The sequence below is a fragment of the Pseudonaja textilis genome, chromosome 4 (assembly GCF_049901715.1).
Source record: "Pseudonaja textilis isolate UNSWEBS1 chromosome 4, rPseTex1.2, whole genome shotgun sequence".
In the NCBI taxonomy this organism is placed as follows: Eukaryota; Metazoa; Chordata; class Lepidosauria; order Squamata; family Elapidae; genus Pseudonaja; species Pseudonaja textilis.
The window spans coordinates 89,530,577-89,547,329 of record NC_141993.1 but is presented as its reverse complement, the minus strand read 5'-3'; the positions used below and the strand labels follow the sequence as shown (position 1 = coordinate 89,547,329).

Below are 16,753 nucleotides of genomic sequence, written 5' to 3'. Positions count from 1 at the left end.
GAGGAATAAGGAACAAGGATAGAATAGAATAGAATAGAATAGAATAGAATTAGAATTAGAATTAGAATTAGAATTAGAATTAGAATTAGAATTAGAAATAGAATGAGAAATAGAATAGAAATAGAATGAGAAATAGAATGAGAAATAGAATAGAAATAGAATGAGAAATAGAATGAGAAATAGAATAGAAATAGAATGAGGAATAATCTTCCAACTTCTAATTTCTACCTCTTATTACTATTACTGTTATTAAGTGTTGTACCTGATGATTCTTGACTCTTGACGAATGTCTCTTTGCTTTTATGTACACTGAGAGCAAATGCACCAAAGACAAGTTCCTTGTGTGTCCAATCACACTTGGCCAATAAAGCTATTCTATTCTATTCTATTCTATTCTATTCTATTCTATTCTCTTCTATTCTATTCTATTCTATTCTATTCTATTCTATTCTTTTCTATTTCTATTTCTATTTCTATTTCTATTTCTATTTTCTCTTCTCTTCTCTTCTCTTCTCTTCTCTTCTCTTCTCTTCTCTTCTCTTCTCTTCTCTTCTCTTCTCTCCTCTTCTCTTCTCTCTCTCTCTTCTATTCTGTTCGATTCTGTTCTGTTCTATTTATTCTGTTCTATTCTTTTCCCTTATTCTATTCTATTTCTATTCTATTCTTTTCTATTTCTCTTCTCTTCTCTCTTTTCTTCTCTTCTATTCCCATTCACATTCACATTCCCTTATTCTGTTCTATTCCATCCCATCCCATCCCATTCTAATATTCTATTGTATCCTGTTCTGTTCTATTCTTACTATCAAACCTTGGTAAAAGAAATCCCATGTTAAAAAATATTCTGCGATCAAAATTCAAACTTGAAAGCTGACTCATCTTTATGATGGCTGCAGTGTCCGGGGGGGTGGGGGGGTGGGTTGTCTCGTGATCCCCCTTTGCAACCTGGTGACAAGCAAAGTCAATGGAGGAAGCCAGATTTGCTTAACGCCTGGGTGACTAATTTAACAACGGCAGCGATTCACTTAACGGTGGCAAGAGCGCTCGTAAAAGGGAGCGAAATTCACGTAACCATCTTACTTATCAATAGAAAGGTTGGGCTCCATTGCGGTCGTAAGGGGAGGACTTGTGCTTATGGACTGGCCTTGGTAAGAAGTGGACGGGAGCGTTTTGGCGGGAAATTAACTAAGCTGAGGGAAACGGCATTTAAAAATAAAAATAATTTTTAAAAAATCCACCAGAAACAATTCAGAATTGAAAGAAAACAATTCAAGGCTGTGACGCAACGCCCTGGAAAGGCAATGTTGTGTTAGGTGGGGTGTTTGTTACCTCAGAAATCAGATACCACTATTCGTGGCCTTGTGTGGCCTTTCTCCCCGCGGGTTTGAAGGTGTAAATAACCACAATGTAAACACACCGAAAGTTCATTGACACATCAAAACAGCCAACGTTTTCGGTTGTGAAGGATGACTAAAACCGCCTTCCTCTCTGTCCCAGACTTTGGCTCCTGGTGTTGGAATAGCGATGGAAGCTGCGTGTCAGGTTAAAGGTTGAAAAAAATGAAAATGAAAATGAAATTGGAGCAAAGGTGCTTTTTTTTCCAAGAGGCAACTGGACTTTCTTGGTTGTTTTTTTTTCTTTTGAAGACGTTTTGATTGTCCTCCAAGGAGCTTCTTCCACTCTGACTGGACAGTAGGGAACGGAAGGATTTATACCCCTTGCAGAAAAGCTAGTCATTTGCATCCTTTTTAGAGGGTAGTTGAGGCCACTTGGAGGTTGATTTCTATCCTTAGAGTCACCTGAGTGGCGCAAATGGGTGTGGAGCCTTCTGGGAACTGCTGAATGGATGGTGTTGTAGACCGGAGATAGATGGTGTTGTAGACCGGAGATAGACGGTGTTGTAGACCGGAGATAGACGATGTTGTATCCCTCCTCCTCTGCTGAGAGGGCTGTTCGATTTTGACGTAGATGGTCTTTTGGACCCCTCTTTCAAACCTCTCGGTCCAAAAGGTGGACTTGGCCGTCTTCAAAAGAGCGGCCTTTGTCTCTTAAATGGAGGTGGACTAGTCCTGAGGGGTTTGTTCTCTCCTAGGTTGGGCCAGGCGGTTTGTGAAGTGGCTGTTTAGTTTCCCCAATGGACACATCTGCACAGGGCTCACGGCATTGTACGGCATAAGCTCGCAGAGCCATTTGTGTGGGCACGCAAACCCCAGCCAAAATTACCTGCATTGCGCGTGCACCAGCTGATTTTCGGCCTGTTTGAGGCCGTTTTCGCCCTCCCGGAGTCTCAAAGGGAGCCTCTGCAGCCTTGGGAGGCCGAAAAATGGGCCTTCTGGAAATACCAGAAGTGCCACAATGGGCCAAAAATCAAAGATGCTCAGTAAATTTGAGGAGAAAGAGAGAGAGATGGTAAATCGCAGCAAGCAGAACAGATGACAGGTAGTCCTTGACTTATGTCCACCATGGAACCCAAAATCTCTGTCAGCGTTAAACAAGATGTTCGTTACGTGAGTTTTGCCTCCCTTTACGGCTTTTCTTGCCACAGATGTTAAATAGCATGGTTGCTAAGTGGAATCTGGCTTTACTATGGACTTGGCTTGTCCGAAGGTGGTAAAAAAAACCCCCACATGCCCTAGGGCACTGCGACCGTCATATGAGCCAAGCCGGTTACTAAGTGTCTGAATTTTGATCATGTGATCACAGGGATGCTACAATGGTCGTAAGTGTGAAAATACTCAGTCGTAAGTCCACTTTCTTCAGTGCTGTTGCAGCTTTGAACAACCATTAAATAAAGGGTTGTAAGGCAAGACGCGGTGGCTCAGTGGCTAAGACGGTGAGCTTGTCGATCAGAAAGGTCGGCAGTTCAGCGGTTCGAATCCCCAGCGCTGTGTAAGGGAGTGAGCCCCCGTTCCTGGTCCCAGCTCCTGCCAACCTAGCAGTTCGAAAGCACGTAAAAAATGCAAGTAGAAATATTGGGACCCCTTTTTGTGGGAAGGGAACAGCGTTCCATTAGCCTTTGGCATTTAGTCAGGCCCGCCACATGACCACGGAGACGTCTTCGGACAGCGGTGGCTTTTCGGCTTTGTGACGGAGATGAGCACCGCCCCCTAGAGTTGGGAACGATTAGCACGGATGTGGGAGGGGAACCTTTTACCTTTAGCTTTACCTAAGATAGAAATCTTCAAACTTGACAGCTTTAAGACTTGTGGCCTTCCAACTCCCACAATTCCTCCTCCTCCAGCCATGTTAGCTCAGGAATTCTGGGAGTTGAAGTCCACAAGTCTTAAACTTGCCGAGTTTGAAGACCCTTGACCTAAGGCAAGAACCTGACTTACCTGTATTTCCAGTTGACGGCCAAAAAAAACGCCCACTGCAAACAATGGGCTCGCTTAACGACGGTGGCCTTCCCTCAACAACCCCTGGCATCTGATCGCTTGCCCTGATAGTGAAGTCCTGGGAACTGGTGGGAGGACGGAGACCCCTCCCAGGTAGAATCAGGAAGGGGAGGGGCAGAGCAAAAGAACGCTGTACAGCAGCCGTTGGGAATTGGCTGTTTAAAAATGGTAAGTTTCCTGATGGAATAAAGGCAGGTGGGTGAGTTTTTAATCTCCCATCCTTCTTATTCCTCTGCTGGAAGTGTGATATGATCCTAGGAATAGTTGCATTGTTACCAAATCCCTTTATAACAGGATAACAGGAGAATCAGAAGGGACTTTGGAGGTCTTCTAGTCCAACCCCTGCTTAGGAAAGAAACCCTATACTATTTCAGACAAATGGTTGCCTTAAAATCTCCAAGCATTCACAACTTCTTAAAACAAGTTGTTCCACGGATGAATTGTACCGTCAGGAAATTTCTTCTTAGTTCTAAGTTGTTTCTCTCCTTGATGAGTTTCCATCTTCTTGTCCCGCCCTCAGGTGCTTTGGAGAATAGCTTGACCCCTTCCTCTTCTTTGTAGGAGCCCCACAAATATTGGAAGACTGCTATCATGTCTCCCCTACTCCTTCTTTCCGTTAAACTAGACAAACCCAGTTCCTGCAACCGTTCTTCGTATATTGTATCCTCCAGGCCCCGAATCATCTCTGTTGCTCTTCTCTGCGCTCTTTCTAGAGTCTCAACCTCTTTATAATGTCTTTAAGTATGGCTTCATCTTCATCTCGTCCCTGGTTTCTGTCTACCTCGGTCATCAATTTATCAGATTTTTAATTGCTAGTGAATTCAGTGGGTTCCTTTCATGGTTGGGCCTCCCCTGCAGGTCTCTCTGGGTTTCATCCTGCGTGTTACTTAGCACGTAAAGGTATGAAAATCAAGGGTGTGCCAAGGCTATCCAGATGAATGAGAGTTGGTGACAAGGATACTCCTGAACGCATCTTGGGTGTAATTAGTTATCAAGATTTGGGAGCCTGCCCAGAGAGAGACAGCCCATGCGAAACACACCTAGCAAAGCTGCCTGCTTCTGTGCCACTGCGTGGTTGACTAGTTTAAGTCTTACCTGCAGGTAGTCCTTGACTTACAACCACAAGAGGTGGAGACTCTTTGAGAGCCGTATGTGACTAAAATTCATTTTAATGTATGCCGATCAGTGTACATTCCACGTGACAATAAAGTTATTCTAAGCTACTCTAAAAAGGGACGCGGTGGCTCAGTGGCTAAGACAATACTGAGCTTGTCAGTCAGAAAGGTCGGCAGGTCAGCGATTCGAATCCCTAGCGTCGCGTAATGGAGTGAGCTCCCTTTCCTTGGTCCAGCTTCCGCCAACCTAGCAGTTCGAAAGCACGTAACAAAAATGCAAGTGGAAAAATAGGGATCCCTTTGGTGGGAAGGGAACAGCGTTCCGTGAGCCTTTGGTGTTTAGTCGTGCCGGCTGCATGACCACGGAGACGTCTTTGGACAGCGCTGGCTCTTCTTCGGCTTTGTAACGGAGGTGAGCCACCGCCCCCTAGAGCTGGAAACGACTAGCACGTCGGTGCGAGGGGAAACTTTACCATGACCCAAGATAGAATTTCCAAGGGAGTTGCTAAATAAGTCATGACCGGGTTTATAGGCTCTTTTGCAAACAGCTGTTAAGTGAATCCCTGCACTCAGGGGTGGACTGCTATTGGTTTGCCCCGGTTTGGGCGAACCGGTAGCTAATTTTATCCTTTTTAATTACCAGCTCGGTGAACCGGTAAATCCCACCTCTGACTTGCTCTGCCCACCTCTCCCCTCCTAGGAGTCGCCACGTGACCCGTTCTGGATGCCAGGTAAGTACAAGGCCCACGCGAAGGCTTGGGGAGGGTGAAAAACGGGCCTCCCAGAGGCTCTGGAAGGCCAGAAACAGGCCCGCTTATGGCCTCCGTAGCCCGGGGGGAGGCTGTTTCACCCAGCAACTGGGATAGAGAACCATTGGTTGCTGAAATTTTTGAAGGCCCCCCCGCTTGTTTAGTGAGTCACACAATCACGCAATTGTTAGCAAGTCACACAATCATTCAGCGAATCCGGCTTCCCCCATGGATTTTGCTTATATCAGAAGCCAGCTGAGAAGGTTGCAGTTGCTGATCACATGAGCCCGTGATGCTGCAACCATTTGTAAATAGGGTGCCAGTCACCAAAGTGCCCAAATGTTGATGACACGGTTGTTGGTATGCTGCAACGGTTGTAAGTGCAAGTATTGGTTAAAAGCTACTGTTTTCAGCGCTGATGTAACGTCCCAATGGTTGTAAGTCGAGGTGTCATGCCCCTCTTGGAGTCTGACTCCGAGGGAGAGAGGGAACAGCTGACAGGGAGTGGGAGTGTGGCTCTGGCTGTTGTGGAGGAAACTGGGGAAGGGCACAGGCCGGATGGCCATTCAGAGAAGGACCCAGGCCCATCCCTTCTTCATTCTAGGGCACGCAGGGAGGAGTGGATAAGGGAGAAACGAGAGGGGCGTGGTCTACGGGGGAGGAAGGGGCTCTGATCCCCTTCATGGGCTGCAGCTGGGTGGACTGGTTAAAAGGACAAACTGCACATGGCAAAGGTACTGGAAGCAAAGCGTGCATTCTTGTTGGACCTTACCTGTGTTTTAGCTTCCTCCCCACTGTGGTTGCTGCATTATCGGGTAGAAGTCTGCAATTATTCATCCTTGCCTGCCGTAGTAATGCCTTCAGTGTGGTTTGTGTTGGTTTTTTTATTTCGAATTAACTTTACTTTGGGTGCAGACTGCATTTTCTCCCTCTGTAAACTGTTTTCTTTAAGAGTTTCATATCCTGCTGAGGATAATTGGACACTGGGGCCAAGTTGGAGGCATTAAACGGACTTTCTTCTATTTTTGTGACTTGGTTATTTTTGTGCCACACCTCGGGTCAACACACAAGGGCTGCCTATATCAGGACAATCAAATCTAGCCTGCAATATATTGGGATGACTGCTAGATGGCAGCAAAGGATGCCTGAAAACCTAACCACTTTGCTGCCCTCTGATGGTACCCAGAGGTTTTGCAGACCACATCTGGTTATCACTATCCATCATATACAGTATGTCAGCTGCTATTTCTGATCAGGATTATGTCTTCTCTGTAAGGATTAAGGACTTCTTACGGGTAGGGCCTACATTGAGATGATTGATTTATTTATACATTAGGCAAATTTATATAGTTGCCCAACTCACATAGAAGTTGAGTCCGGGCAATTTAAAGTATTTTTTTAAAAAAAATTCCTCATGATGTTGGATTCAAACTCCTATCTTCTCAAGCTATTGTGAGAACAGGAAATTGTGTTTGGGTCAAATTTATTGCGGCCAACTTGCCACGGAACAACTCACTGCAGGATATGAGTTACGGTCAGTGATGGAATACTACCCAGTGGTGGGATTTTGCCTGCCGGGACTGTGGGCGTGGCTTGATGGGCGTGGCTTGATGGGCGTGGCTATGTGACTGGGTGTGGCTTTTTTTTTTGGCTTTTTTTGCAGTCCCCACCCATGTTTGGAGCCTTCTGGGCCTCAGAGGAGCCTCTGGGAGACATTTTTGCTCCTCTAAAGCAGTGGTCCCCAACCTTTGTGCCGCGGCCCGGTACCGGCATCACAAAATCATCCACGGCCCGGTACCAGCATCAGCACGCATGGCAAGGCAAGCCGAGCGACCAGCCAGCCAGCCGTCCCCCACTTCTCCCCGCCACCTTCAACTCCTCCTTTGTACCTGTGTCAATGGGCTTCGCGACAGCTTCGGGACGGTCGCTCGGCTCGCCTTGCCATGCGTGCTGAAAGAATCCTCGCGCCTTAGTTTTGTTCGAAGCCGCCCCCCCCCCTCGATGAAACTAAGGCGCGAGGGTTCTTTCAGCACCCAAACGCCGCTTTCTACCCGGAAAAGCTCACCGGAAGCACTTTTTCATCAAAACAAGATGGCGGCGCCCAGCAAACCGGCGGCCCGGTAGAAATTGTTCCACGGACTGGTACCGGTCCGGGGACCGGTGGTTGGGGACCCCTGCTCTAACGCTCCACTGAGCTCCAGAAGAAAAGAAAAAAGAGCATAGGAGGGGCACACAGCACACCTCCACGCTCCGTTTCGGGAGCTTCCTGGCCTCAGAAGAGCCTCGGGGGGGGCGTTTTTGCTCCCAGAAAGCTCCTCTGGGGCTCAGGAAGGCACAAAATGGAGGGGGAGCCCCTCCCTCCATTTTGTGCCTTCTTGGGGCTCACCAAGGGGAATCCCAGCACAGTGGATCTATGTGCAGCTGATTGTCGGGAGGGAAAAAAAAGAAATAAATACCTTAGGCGAACGTCAGGCGGGCAGGGTGAGCGAGCATCGGGCGGGAGGGCGACCGGGTTGGGGGCCTGGTCAGCCAGAACCTACTACCAGTTTGGTGACCCACGCCAAATTCTTGCTACCGGTTCGCTCGATCCGGTGCGAACCGGCTGAATACCACCACTGATGTTACCAGTTCAGATCGGTTTAGCCCAATTGGTAGTAAAAAAGGCCTCCCATGATCAGCTGAGAAGAGGCAAAAAAGGAAAGATCAGCTGAGAGGAGAAAAAAGTGCAGGATTCACCCTCCCACCCGCCCATGTGCTTGTCTCTTTTTTATCCTCTCAGCTGATTGGCACTGGAGGCCACCACGGGTGTGGGGAAGCTGCACATGTAGATTAGATTAGATTAGATTAGATTAGATTAGATTAGAATAGAATAGAATAGAATAGAATAGAATAGAATAGAATAGAATAGAATACTTTATTGGCCAAGTGTGATTGGACACACAAGGAATTTGTCCTGTGTAAATACTCTCAGTATATATAAAGGAAAGGTACATAAAGAAAAGGTACGCGTGCACATTCACGCGATCACCAAACTAGTAGTGGAACAGATAGGATCGCACTGCTGGTTAGGGTACATTAGTATCGAAGAAGTAGCGGAACAGAGTCATTAAGAAAGGATGCTAAAGGAGGGATATAAGGAAATGTGAATAACGAAAATCAAAATAACTTTTTAATTATTTTAAAGAAGTAAATTGAATTGTTGAATTGTCCCGCAGCGCATTGTCCCGTGGCAAATTGGCCATGGTGAATTGGCTGCAGTGAGGTGTCCCATTCTGATTGTGTCGTGGTAAAAAATGAATGAAATGTTGAAGTGCTTGGACAGAGGAAGGCGAGAAATCTTAAGAGAGCACCCCATAGATACTGCAAGCTCAGTGGGTCATAGGATCATGAGTATAGGATCATGGCCAGTACCGGGTCTACTCTTGGACATTTTCACTTTAAAATATTTTGACGAGTGGGCAGCAAAGTCAGTATAGAGTGGAGGACCCACAACGAGATGTGATGTACAAAATGTGATCATTATCAGAAGAATTCCAAACCAAATTGAGTTTTTAAAAATTTATTTATCTGCATGTATCTAAAGAGATTCTCAATCTTCCAGGTCATAGTTATTCCAAATATACTCCCCCCCGCCCCCTAAAAAACCCCAACTGGACTTCCTTGATTTTTTTTTCCTTAAAAATGTTTCACTTCTTATTCAAGAAACTTCTTCGGTTCTAACTGACTGGCGTGGAACGGAAGGATTTATATTCTTTACGTGACGATCTGCAGTTTCAAAGCAATAGAAATGTACCAACATACGTGGGCATCTACTCTGTTAACATGCAATAGTTTCCAGAAGTTCTGAATTTAGCATAATGTTGAAGAAGGAGAGCCTTCAGCAATTGGATGAAGAAGACTTATTGTCATTTTCAGGACGAGATTGTCCTGCTCAGCACTGGAGGCTGAAAAATATCTGCTTTGATTCTTCCCCATGCAGACAAGCGGGGTTCGGTCAGGCCCAGAAACAATTCTGAATCAACCCGCGGGCCCCCAAATGTGGACAGGAGACGACAACTTTCGGAGTCCCAGGCTGTCACCGTGAGCAGCTCGGATTGCAGGATGAACCTCCGACCTCAAGGAACTCCTAAAGGTATGATCCATGCAGCACAAGAGTTTCTTTTTTAATTTCCCAGTCACTGATAAAAATAGGAGTTGGGTTATTTACCCTGTTTCCCCGAAAATACAACCTACCCTAAAAGTAAGTCCTAGCCTTATTTTATTTATACGTACTGTTTCCCTGAAAATAAGCCCTAGCTTGATTTTTACATGTGCGCCCCATATAAGCCCTACCCCCCAAAATAAGCCCTAATTAAGATCCCGCCCACTCCATAGTGGACGGGTAAAAATTAAGAGTGGGGATGGAGTGTGTGTGGAGCTGCACTACTGCTTACCTTTGGACAGTTGTAGCCATGCCTTGCACACCCCGATACCTGCCTTGCCGGCCCATTTCTTCAGCCGGCAAAGCTGGCAAGGCTTTTCTGAAGCCGGTAACAAAGCTCTGGATCGATCCAGAGCTCCGTTATCAGCTGAAGAGGCCTTCAGGAAAGTCTTGCCGGCCACAGAAGAAGGAATTTCTGAAGGCCTTTGACAGTGAAAAGGATGCCTGGGGCGACGCACGCAAGTGAGGTTAGTCAGTGGATGACACCCCCCGAAAATAAGACCTGGTGCCTTTTTTTAGTGGCAAAAAAAATATAAGACAGGGTCTTATTTTCGGAGAAACATAACATGAGTAGGCCTATGTTGGATCCTGAAATCCACATTTCTAACCCTGCCTTTTTGATTTTGCTATTTTATTCGAGTGGCTCAGCTTAACATCTTAACATAAAGGTTTAAAAAAAAAATGGAGGAAATGAACTATTTCTGTGATGTTCCTCCTCCTCCTCGTTCCAATTGTTCTCTTTATTTGGGTGTTCTTTGGTCTGCTCAGAAATACGCTCCTCTGTATTTCTAGTGTTCTGATAAAGTGTATTTCCTCCCCCCCCCCCTTTTTTTTTGAAACAAAAACTCGCTAAAAACACGTAGGATGAAAGGACTCATGCAAGGTTGGGTGGAGGTCAGTAGCAAGTCAACAGAGATTGAGGAAGCTTTGAAGGGCCAGGGAGAATTGGGTTTTCCTACTTTTCCTTCGTTTCAAATCTCAGGCTGTCACCGTCAGTGGCTCCGATTGCAGAACGGACCTTGCGACAATCAAGGGACTCTCAAAGATATGATCCATGCAGTACAGTAGTTTTTTTTTTAAAGGCAGAGATGTCCCAAAGGTACTTTTTTTTTTTTTCAAGAGGCAACTGGACTTTCTTGTTTTTTTCTTTTGAAGATGTTTCACTTCTCGTCTGAGAAGCTTCTTCAGCTCTGACAGGTGTCAGGATTCCAGCAATCGCTCTAATTAAATCATGATTCTCGAGCCAAACTTCAAGAAACTTCAAAGGATTCAATAGAGGCGACATACTGGCCTACGTCCTTCACAGTCCTCTGTGATCCTGTTTCCCCCCCCCCCTCCCTGGGTGTGTCATAAATCAGATTCTCCAACTGAGCACCATCACAGGCTGGGTGTCATCCATCACGTTCTCCAATTAAATACATTCACAGACAAAAGCTCTGGTAGTTTAGTTTACAGTCTTTTAAAGATAAAGAGTTGGAATGGACTTTCGCTTCCAAACAGCTGCAGATTTCCTTCGCCCTCCCTTTTTAATGGCAACTACTAAAACAGGCCTAGGAATGTCTACCATTCTGTCTGATGATGTATAGGGTGGAGGAGGAGGAAGAGGAGGAAGAGAAGGAGAAGAGAAAGGAGGAGGAGGAGGAGGAGGAAGAGAAGGAGAAGAGAAAGGAAGGAGGAGGAGGAGGAGGAGGAGGAGGAGGAGGAGGAGGAGGAGGAATGTGGGGTCCTTGCTGCTCTCGGAGCTCGGTGGCTTTCTTGCAGACGTTTCAGGACCCAACTAGGTAATGTCATCAGTGCTGGAAGGAAGTGGGATGTATAGGGTGGAGGAGGAAGAGAAGGAGAAGAGGAAGGAGGAGGAGGAGAGGAGGAGGAGGAGTGTGGGGTCCTTGCTGCTCTTTCAGCTTAGTTACTTTCTTGCAGACATTTCATGACCACACTAGGTAACACCATCAGTGCAAGAAGGGAGTGGGGAATGAAACATCTCCCAGATTCATTAGAGGTGACATACCTGCCCTGCCCTGTTAGAAGCCAACTCTGGCCTACGTCATTCACAGTCCCCTGTGACCCTGTTTCCCCCCTCTCCACCCCCCTGGGTGTGTCATAAATCAGATTCTCCAACTGAGCACCTTCACAGGCTGGGTGTCATCCATCACGTTCTCCAATTAAATACATTCACAGGCAAAAGCTCTGGTAGTTTAGTTACAATCTTTGAAAGATAAAGAGTTGAAATGGACTCCCGCTTCCAAACTGCTGCACGGCTCTTCCAGATTTCCTTCCTCCCCATCCCTCTTTTTTATGGCAACTACTGAAACAGGCATAGGAACGTTTTATGACATGACAACAGAATGGTGGGGAATGGAAGGATTTATACTCCTTGCAAACAGCTGGTCATTTGCATCCTTTTTAGAGAGTCATTGAGGCCACTTGGAGTCTCAATGGTGCTTTTTTCAAGAGGCAACTGGACTTTCTGGTTTGTCTTCAAAGACGTTTCGCTTCTCCTCCAAGAAGCTTCTTCAGCTCTGACTGGATGGGGGGAATGGAAGGATTTGTACGCCTTGCAAACAGCTGGTCATTTGCATCCTTTTTAGAGAGTCATTGAGGCCACTTGGAGAGCCCTCAACAGAGGGAATGGGACATGACATCATCTATCTCCAGCCTATAACACGGTCCTTTTAGCCATTCCAAGAAAGCTCCATTTCCACCACTCAGGTGACCCTGAGGACACAGATAAACCTCCAAGTGGCCTCAGCGGCCCTCTAAAAGGATGCAAGTGACCAGCTGTCTGCAAGGAGTATCAATCCTTCCATTCCCCGTTAACTGGTCAGAGCTGAAGAAGCTTCTTGGATGAGAAGCGAAATGTTTTCAAAGAAAAACAAAGAAAGTCCAGTTGCGTCTTGAAAAAAACTCCTCTGGGAGAACCATGAACCTGGATCACTGAGAATCTGCATTTAGACATAAAATGTGAGATGGAATTAGGACTATTTGGTAGGGCTGTGTTGGATCGTGACATTTACATTTCTAACTCTGCCTTTCTGATTTTGCCATTTTATTCAAATGGCGCAGCTTAACATCTTAATAACTTAAGATTTTTTTAAAAAAAAGAAGACATGACTTCAATCACCAAAAGTAAACCCAATACCTAAACCTCCGTTAATTATGCAGCATTGTTGACTAGATCTGCCAATACAGTTAGCATTTCAACCACTGAAGTTCACCCTTCACTCTTCCTTGTGAACAACTCGCCACAGCCAACTCGCCACAGCCAACGTACCATGGCCAACTTGTCGCGGGACAAGAATTACACTAATATTGAAAAAATAGTGGAATAGGATCATCAAAGAGTGGACAAAATGAAATGGGAATAGCAAAAATCAAAACAGCATCTTAAATTATTTTAAATAATTAAATTGAATTGTTGATTTGTCCTGTAGCGAGTTGGCTTTGGAGAGTTGGCCGTGATATGTTGACTGTGGCGAATTGATTGTAGTGAGTTGAATTGTCCTGCAGCAATTTGGCTGTGGTGAGTTGGCCATGGTGAGTTGGCTATGGCAAGTTGACCTTGGTGAGTTGACCGTTATGAGGTGACTGTGGCAAGATGACTGTAGCAAGTTGAATTGTCCTGTATCAAGTTGGCTGTGGAGAGTTGGCCGTGGTGAGTTGGCTATGGCGAGTTGATTGTGGTGAGTTGAATTTTCCCAACAACGAGTTGGCTGTAGAGAATTGACTGTGGAGAATTGGCTGTGGTATGTTGACTGTGGTGAATTGATTGTAGTGAGTTGAATTGTCCTGTATCAAGTTGGCTGTAGAGAATTGGCTGTGGCGAGTTGGCCGTGGTGAGTTGGCCGTGGTGAGTTGGCCTTGGTGAGTTGGCTGTGGTGAGTTGACCTTGGTGAGTTGACCGTTATGAGGTGACTGTGGCAAGATGACTGTCCTGTACCAAGTTGAATTGTCCTGTATCAAGTTGGCTGTGGAGAGTTGGCTGTGGTGAGTTGGCTGTGGTGAGTTGATTGTGGTGAGTTGAATTTTCCCACAGCGAGTTGGCTGTGGAGAATTGGCTGTGGCCATGGTAAGTTGGCGATGGCAAATTGACCTTGGTGAGTTGACCGTTATGAGGTGACTGTGGCAAGATGACCGTGGCATGTTGAATTGTCCCGGAGAGAGTTGGCTGTAGAGAATTGGCTGTGGTGAGTTGTCCATGGTGATTTGTTCATGGCGAGTTGTCCATGGTGAGTTAAATTGTCTCGCAGCAAATTGGCTGTGGTGAGTTGCCCGTGATAAGTTGATGGTGGCGAGTTGTCCACGGCGAGCTGACTGTAGTGAGTTGAATTGTCCTGCAGCGAGTTGGCCATGGTGAGTTGGCCATGGCAAGTTGATCTTGTTGACCTTGTGGCGAGGTTGTCCTCTTCCTTGATGCTCTCAGCTCCTCTTTTAGCAACCCTTGAAATGGACAACGCTGAGCCCCAGGTGCCGTTTCCGATAGATCTCTGAGAACCTCACGTTGATGTCAACTGTCTATTAACACCACCGGGTAGTCAAGGAAGAGAGCCAAGAAGGTCATGGATCCAGGTGGATCTAGGCCTGGTTCCAGTGTTCAGCTCCACCAGTGTCAGCCTGACTCATAAGTTGGACCAAGTCGCCTTCTCAGAGAGGTGATCTGTTTGCACATATCTCTTCGTGCTTGGCTTGCCAACTGCGGGGCTCTGGCTGAACTTTCTCTTCAGCTGTTGGACTCCTCGTTCTTCTCTGATCTTCCGTCACCCAACCGGCCTCCAAGGGGCGAGACGCCTTCCCCTGTTTTACTGAGCTAATCCAGCATTTTATGCCCTTGGAAAAACAGCTGTTGAATGTCTTCAGCGCAAAGAGGGTCTCTTTCTAGAAAGTTTCTCTTGGTGTCGGGGTGCTTTTTTAGAAAACTCTGGGTTTGTTGGGTGGGAATCCTAAAGGCTTCCTATGATTGGTTCGCTTTGATTTTTATGATGCAAGAAATGTTTTAGAACAAGGGTCGCCAATCTTTTGGACCTCAGCGACCACCAAACTTATCATTTTAAATCTCGCGGAGCAGAGACCCTGGGAAAATCCCCCCCAAAAAAAGTCTGCAGGAAAATTCTCCACCCTGTTTTCCTACCGATCGATCGTTCTTTATTTGGGATCGCAGGATGCCGTCTCCGGCTCCGTTCTCAGGGAGAGAGAGAGAGAGAGAGAGAGAGAGAGAAAAGGAGAGACTTTTGGCTTAATGCAAGGAAAACAGCAGAAGCCGCAGAAGTCTTTCTTTCTCTCCCCCAAACTCCGCCAGAAAGGAGTCTTTGCCGGCGCAGCCATTGGAGCAGGAGGCCTTGCAGAGTCCCAAAGACTCATTTCTGGAGGAGTTTGGGGGAGAGAAAGAAAGACTTCTGGCTGCTTTCCTTGCGTGCAGCCAGAAGCAGAAGAAGAAAGAAGCAGAAAGAAGCAGCCCAGTGGCCAGGCCAGGCGCATGGGGCGAGTGGAGCAAGTTTCCCCTCTCCCCCCTTCCCCCCCTCCTCTCACTGCCTCGGGGTGTTTGCAATGCAAGGGACGCAAGCCTTGTGTTCCCACGGGTCATGTGGGCGGCGCAGCCTTGTGTTCCCACACAGCCTGGATTAATTGCTTTTTGGTGGGGGGACATTTCTTTGCGGACCCCCAAAATTTTCTCATGGACCACCAGTGGTCCCCGGCTGTTTTAGAAACTGAATTCTTAGTTGATTTCCAGAAGAAATTTAACAGGTAAACTGAAAGCGGGTTGTTTAGACACAAAAAAGGGCAGCGAGAAATTCCGTACAGGTAGACCTCAGCTTACGACTTCGCCTCGCAATCAGGAGGCTATGAGTTCGATCCTAGGTAGAGGCAAATGCTTCTCTCTTTGAGCGCAATGAGAATATATAGCTGGCGAACAGAACTCCGCTCTGGTGACAGGAAGGGCATCCAGCCATTAAAAACTCTGCTAGTTCCATTCAGTTGCCCAGACTCCACCCCGCAAGGGATTGTGGGGGACGTTAAAAGAGGATGATGAGTCCTCAGCTTACGACTGCAATTGAACCCCAAATTTCTACTCTTGAGCAAGACAGGTTATTTCTTGCCACAGTCGTTAAGTGAATCGCTGACGTTGTTAGGTTAGCAGTACAGCGGTTAAGTGACTTTGCTCATTGGAAGATCGCAAAAAGGGATCACATGACTCGGAGATACTGCAACTGTCATAAGTACAAGCCAGTTGCCAAAGCATCCAAATTTTGATTAGCTGAGCACGGGGATGCTGCAACGGTCGTAAGTGTGAAAAATGGGCACCAGTCACTTTTTTTTCAGGGCCGTTGTAACCTTAAACCATCACTAAATGAACCATTGTGATGAGGACTACCCGTAAATGAAATAAACTAAATAAATAAAATAATCATTGCATTTATTTAACAAATTACAGTTAAATAAACTGTGGCTTACCGTGACATGCAGGACTGTGGTTTGTTGGCTTCTTCTGAAACTTTTTCAGAAAGCAACTGGACTTCGTTGTTTTTTTCTTTTGAAGACGTTTCGCTTCTCCTCCAAGAAGCTTCTTCAGCTCTGACAGGATAGTGGGGAATGGAAGGGTTTATATCCCTTGCAGACAGCTGGTCGTTTGCATCCTTTTAGAGGGTCGTTGAGGCCACTTAGGAGTTCCAAAGGTGCTTTTTCAGGAAGCAACTGGACTTTTTTTGGTTTTTTCTTTTGAAGACGTTTCGCTTCTCCTCCAAGAAGCTTCTTCAGCTCTGACAGGATAGTGGGGAATGGAAGGATTTATATCCCTTGCAGACAGCTGGTCGTTTGCATTCTTTTAGAAGGTCGCCGAGGCCTCTTGAGGTTTATCTTTTAGCTATACAACTTGGGCTGAACACCCTTGGAATGGGGTGGGAGTAGGAATGGATTTCCAGAGGAAAAATTGCAGGCCACAGGAACCAGGAGCTTCACTCAGGTGATCCTGAGGGGACAGACAAACCTCCAAGTGGCCTCAATGACCCTCTCAAAAGGATGCAAATGACCAGCTCTCTGCAAGGAGTATCAATCCTCCCATTCCCCACTATCCAAGTCAGAACTGAAGAAGCTTCTTGGAGGAGAAGCGAAATGTCTTCAGTGGAAAAAAAACAGGAAAGTCCAGATGACTTTTGTAAAAGCACCCTTGGATCTCTACAGACTTTTAGCTTCTTCTTTGCAAAGTCGTTGTTGGTCCCTTTGCTTTTCAGGAGGGCCCTACGCTGCTTCCTTGACTCCAGGAGACCGGAAGAACTGGACCAAAGGGACTCGCACCCGAAAGAG

The 16,753-nt window shown here is 46.4% G+C and overlaps 1 protein-coding gene across 3 annotated transcripts in view; it reads left to right on the top strand.

The window, feature by feature from the left end:
- Positions 1-16,753, top strand: part of DIS3L2 (DIS3 like 3'-5' exoribonuclease 2) — a 202,045-nt gene that overhangs the window by 17,342 nt on the left and 167,950 nt on the right. For 2 of the 3 annotated variants that reach the window (XM_087933657.1, XM_087933658.1), the window contains exons 3-4: positions 9,236-9,388; positions 16,681-16,753. The exon at positions 16,681-16,753 is cut by the window's right edge and continues 67 nt beyond it. In XM_087933657.1, the coding sequence (XP_087789783.1) occupies positions 9,236-9,388; positions 16,681-16,753 (226 nt within the window). The remainder of the gene's footprint in view (positions 1-9,235; positions 9,389-16,680) is intronic. The other variant, XM_087933659.1, reaches the window with a different exon arrangement.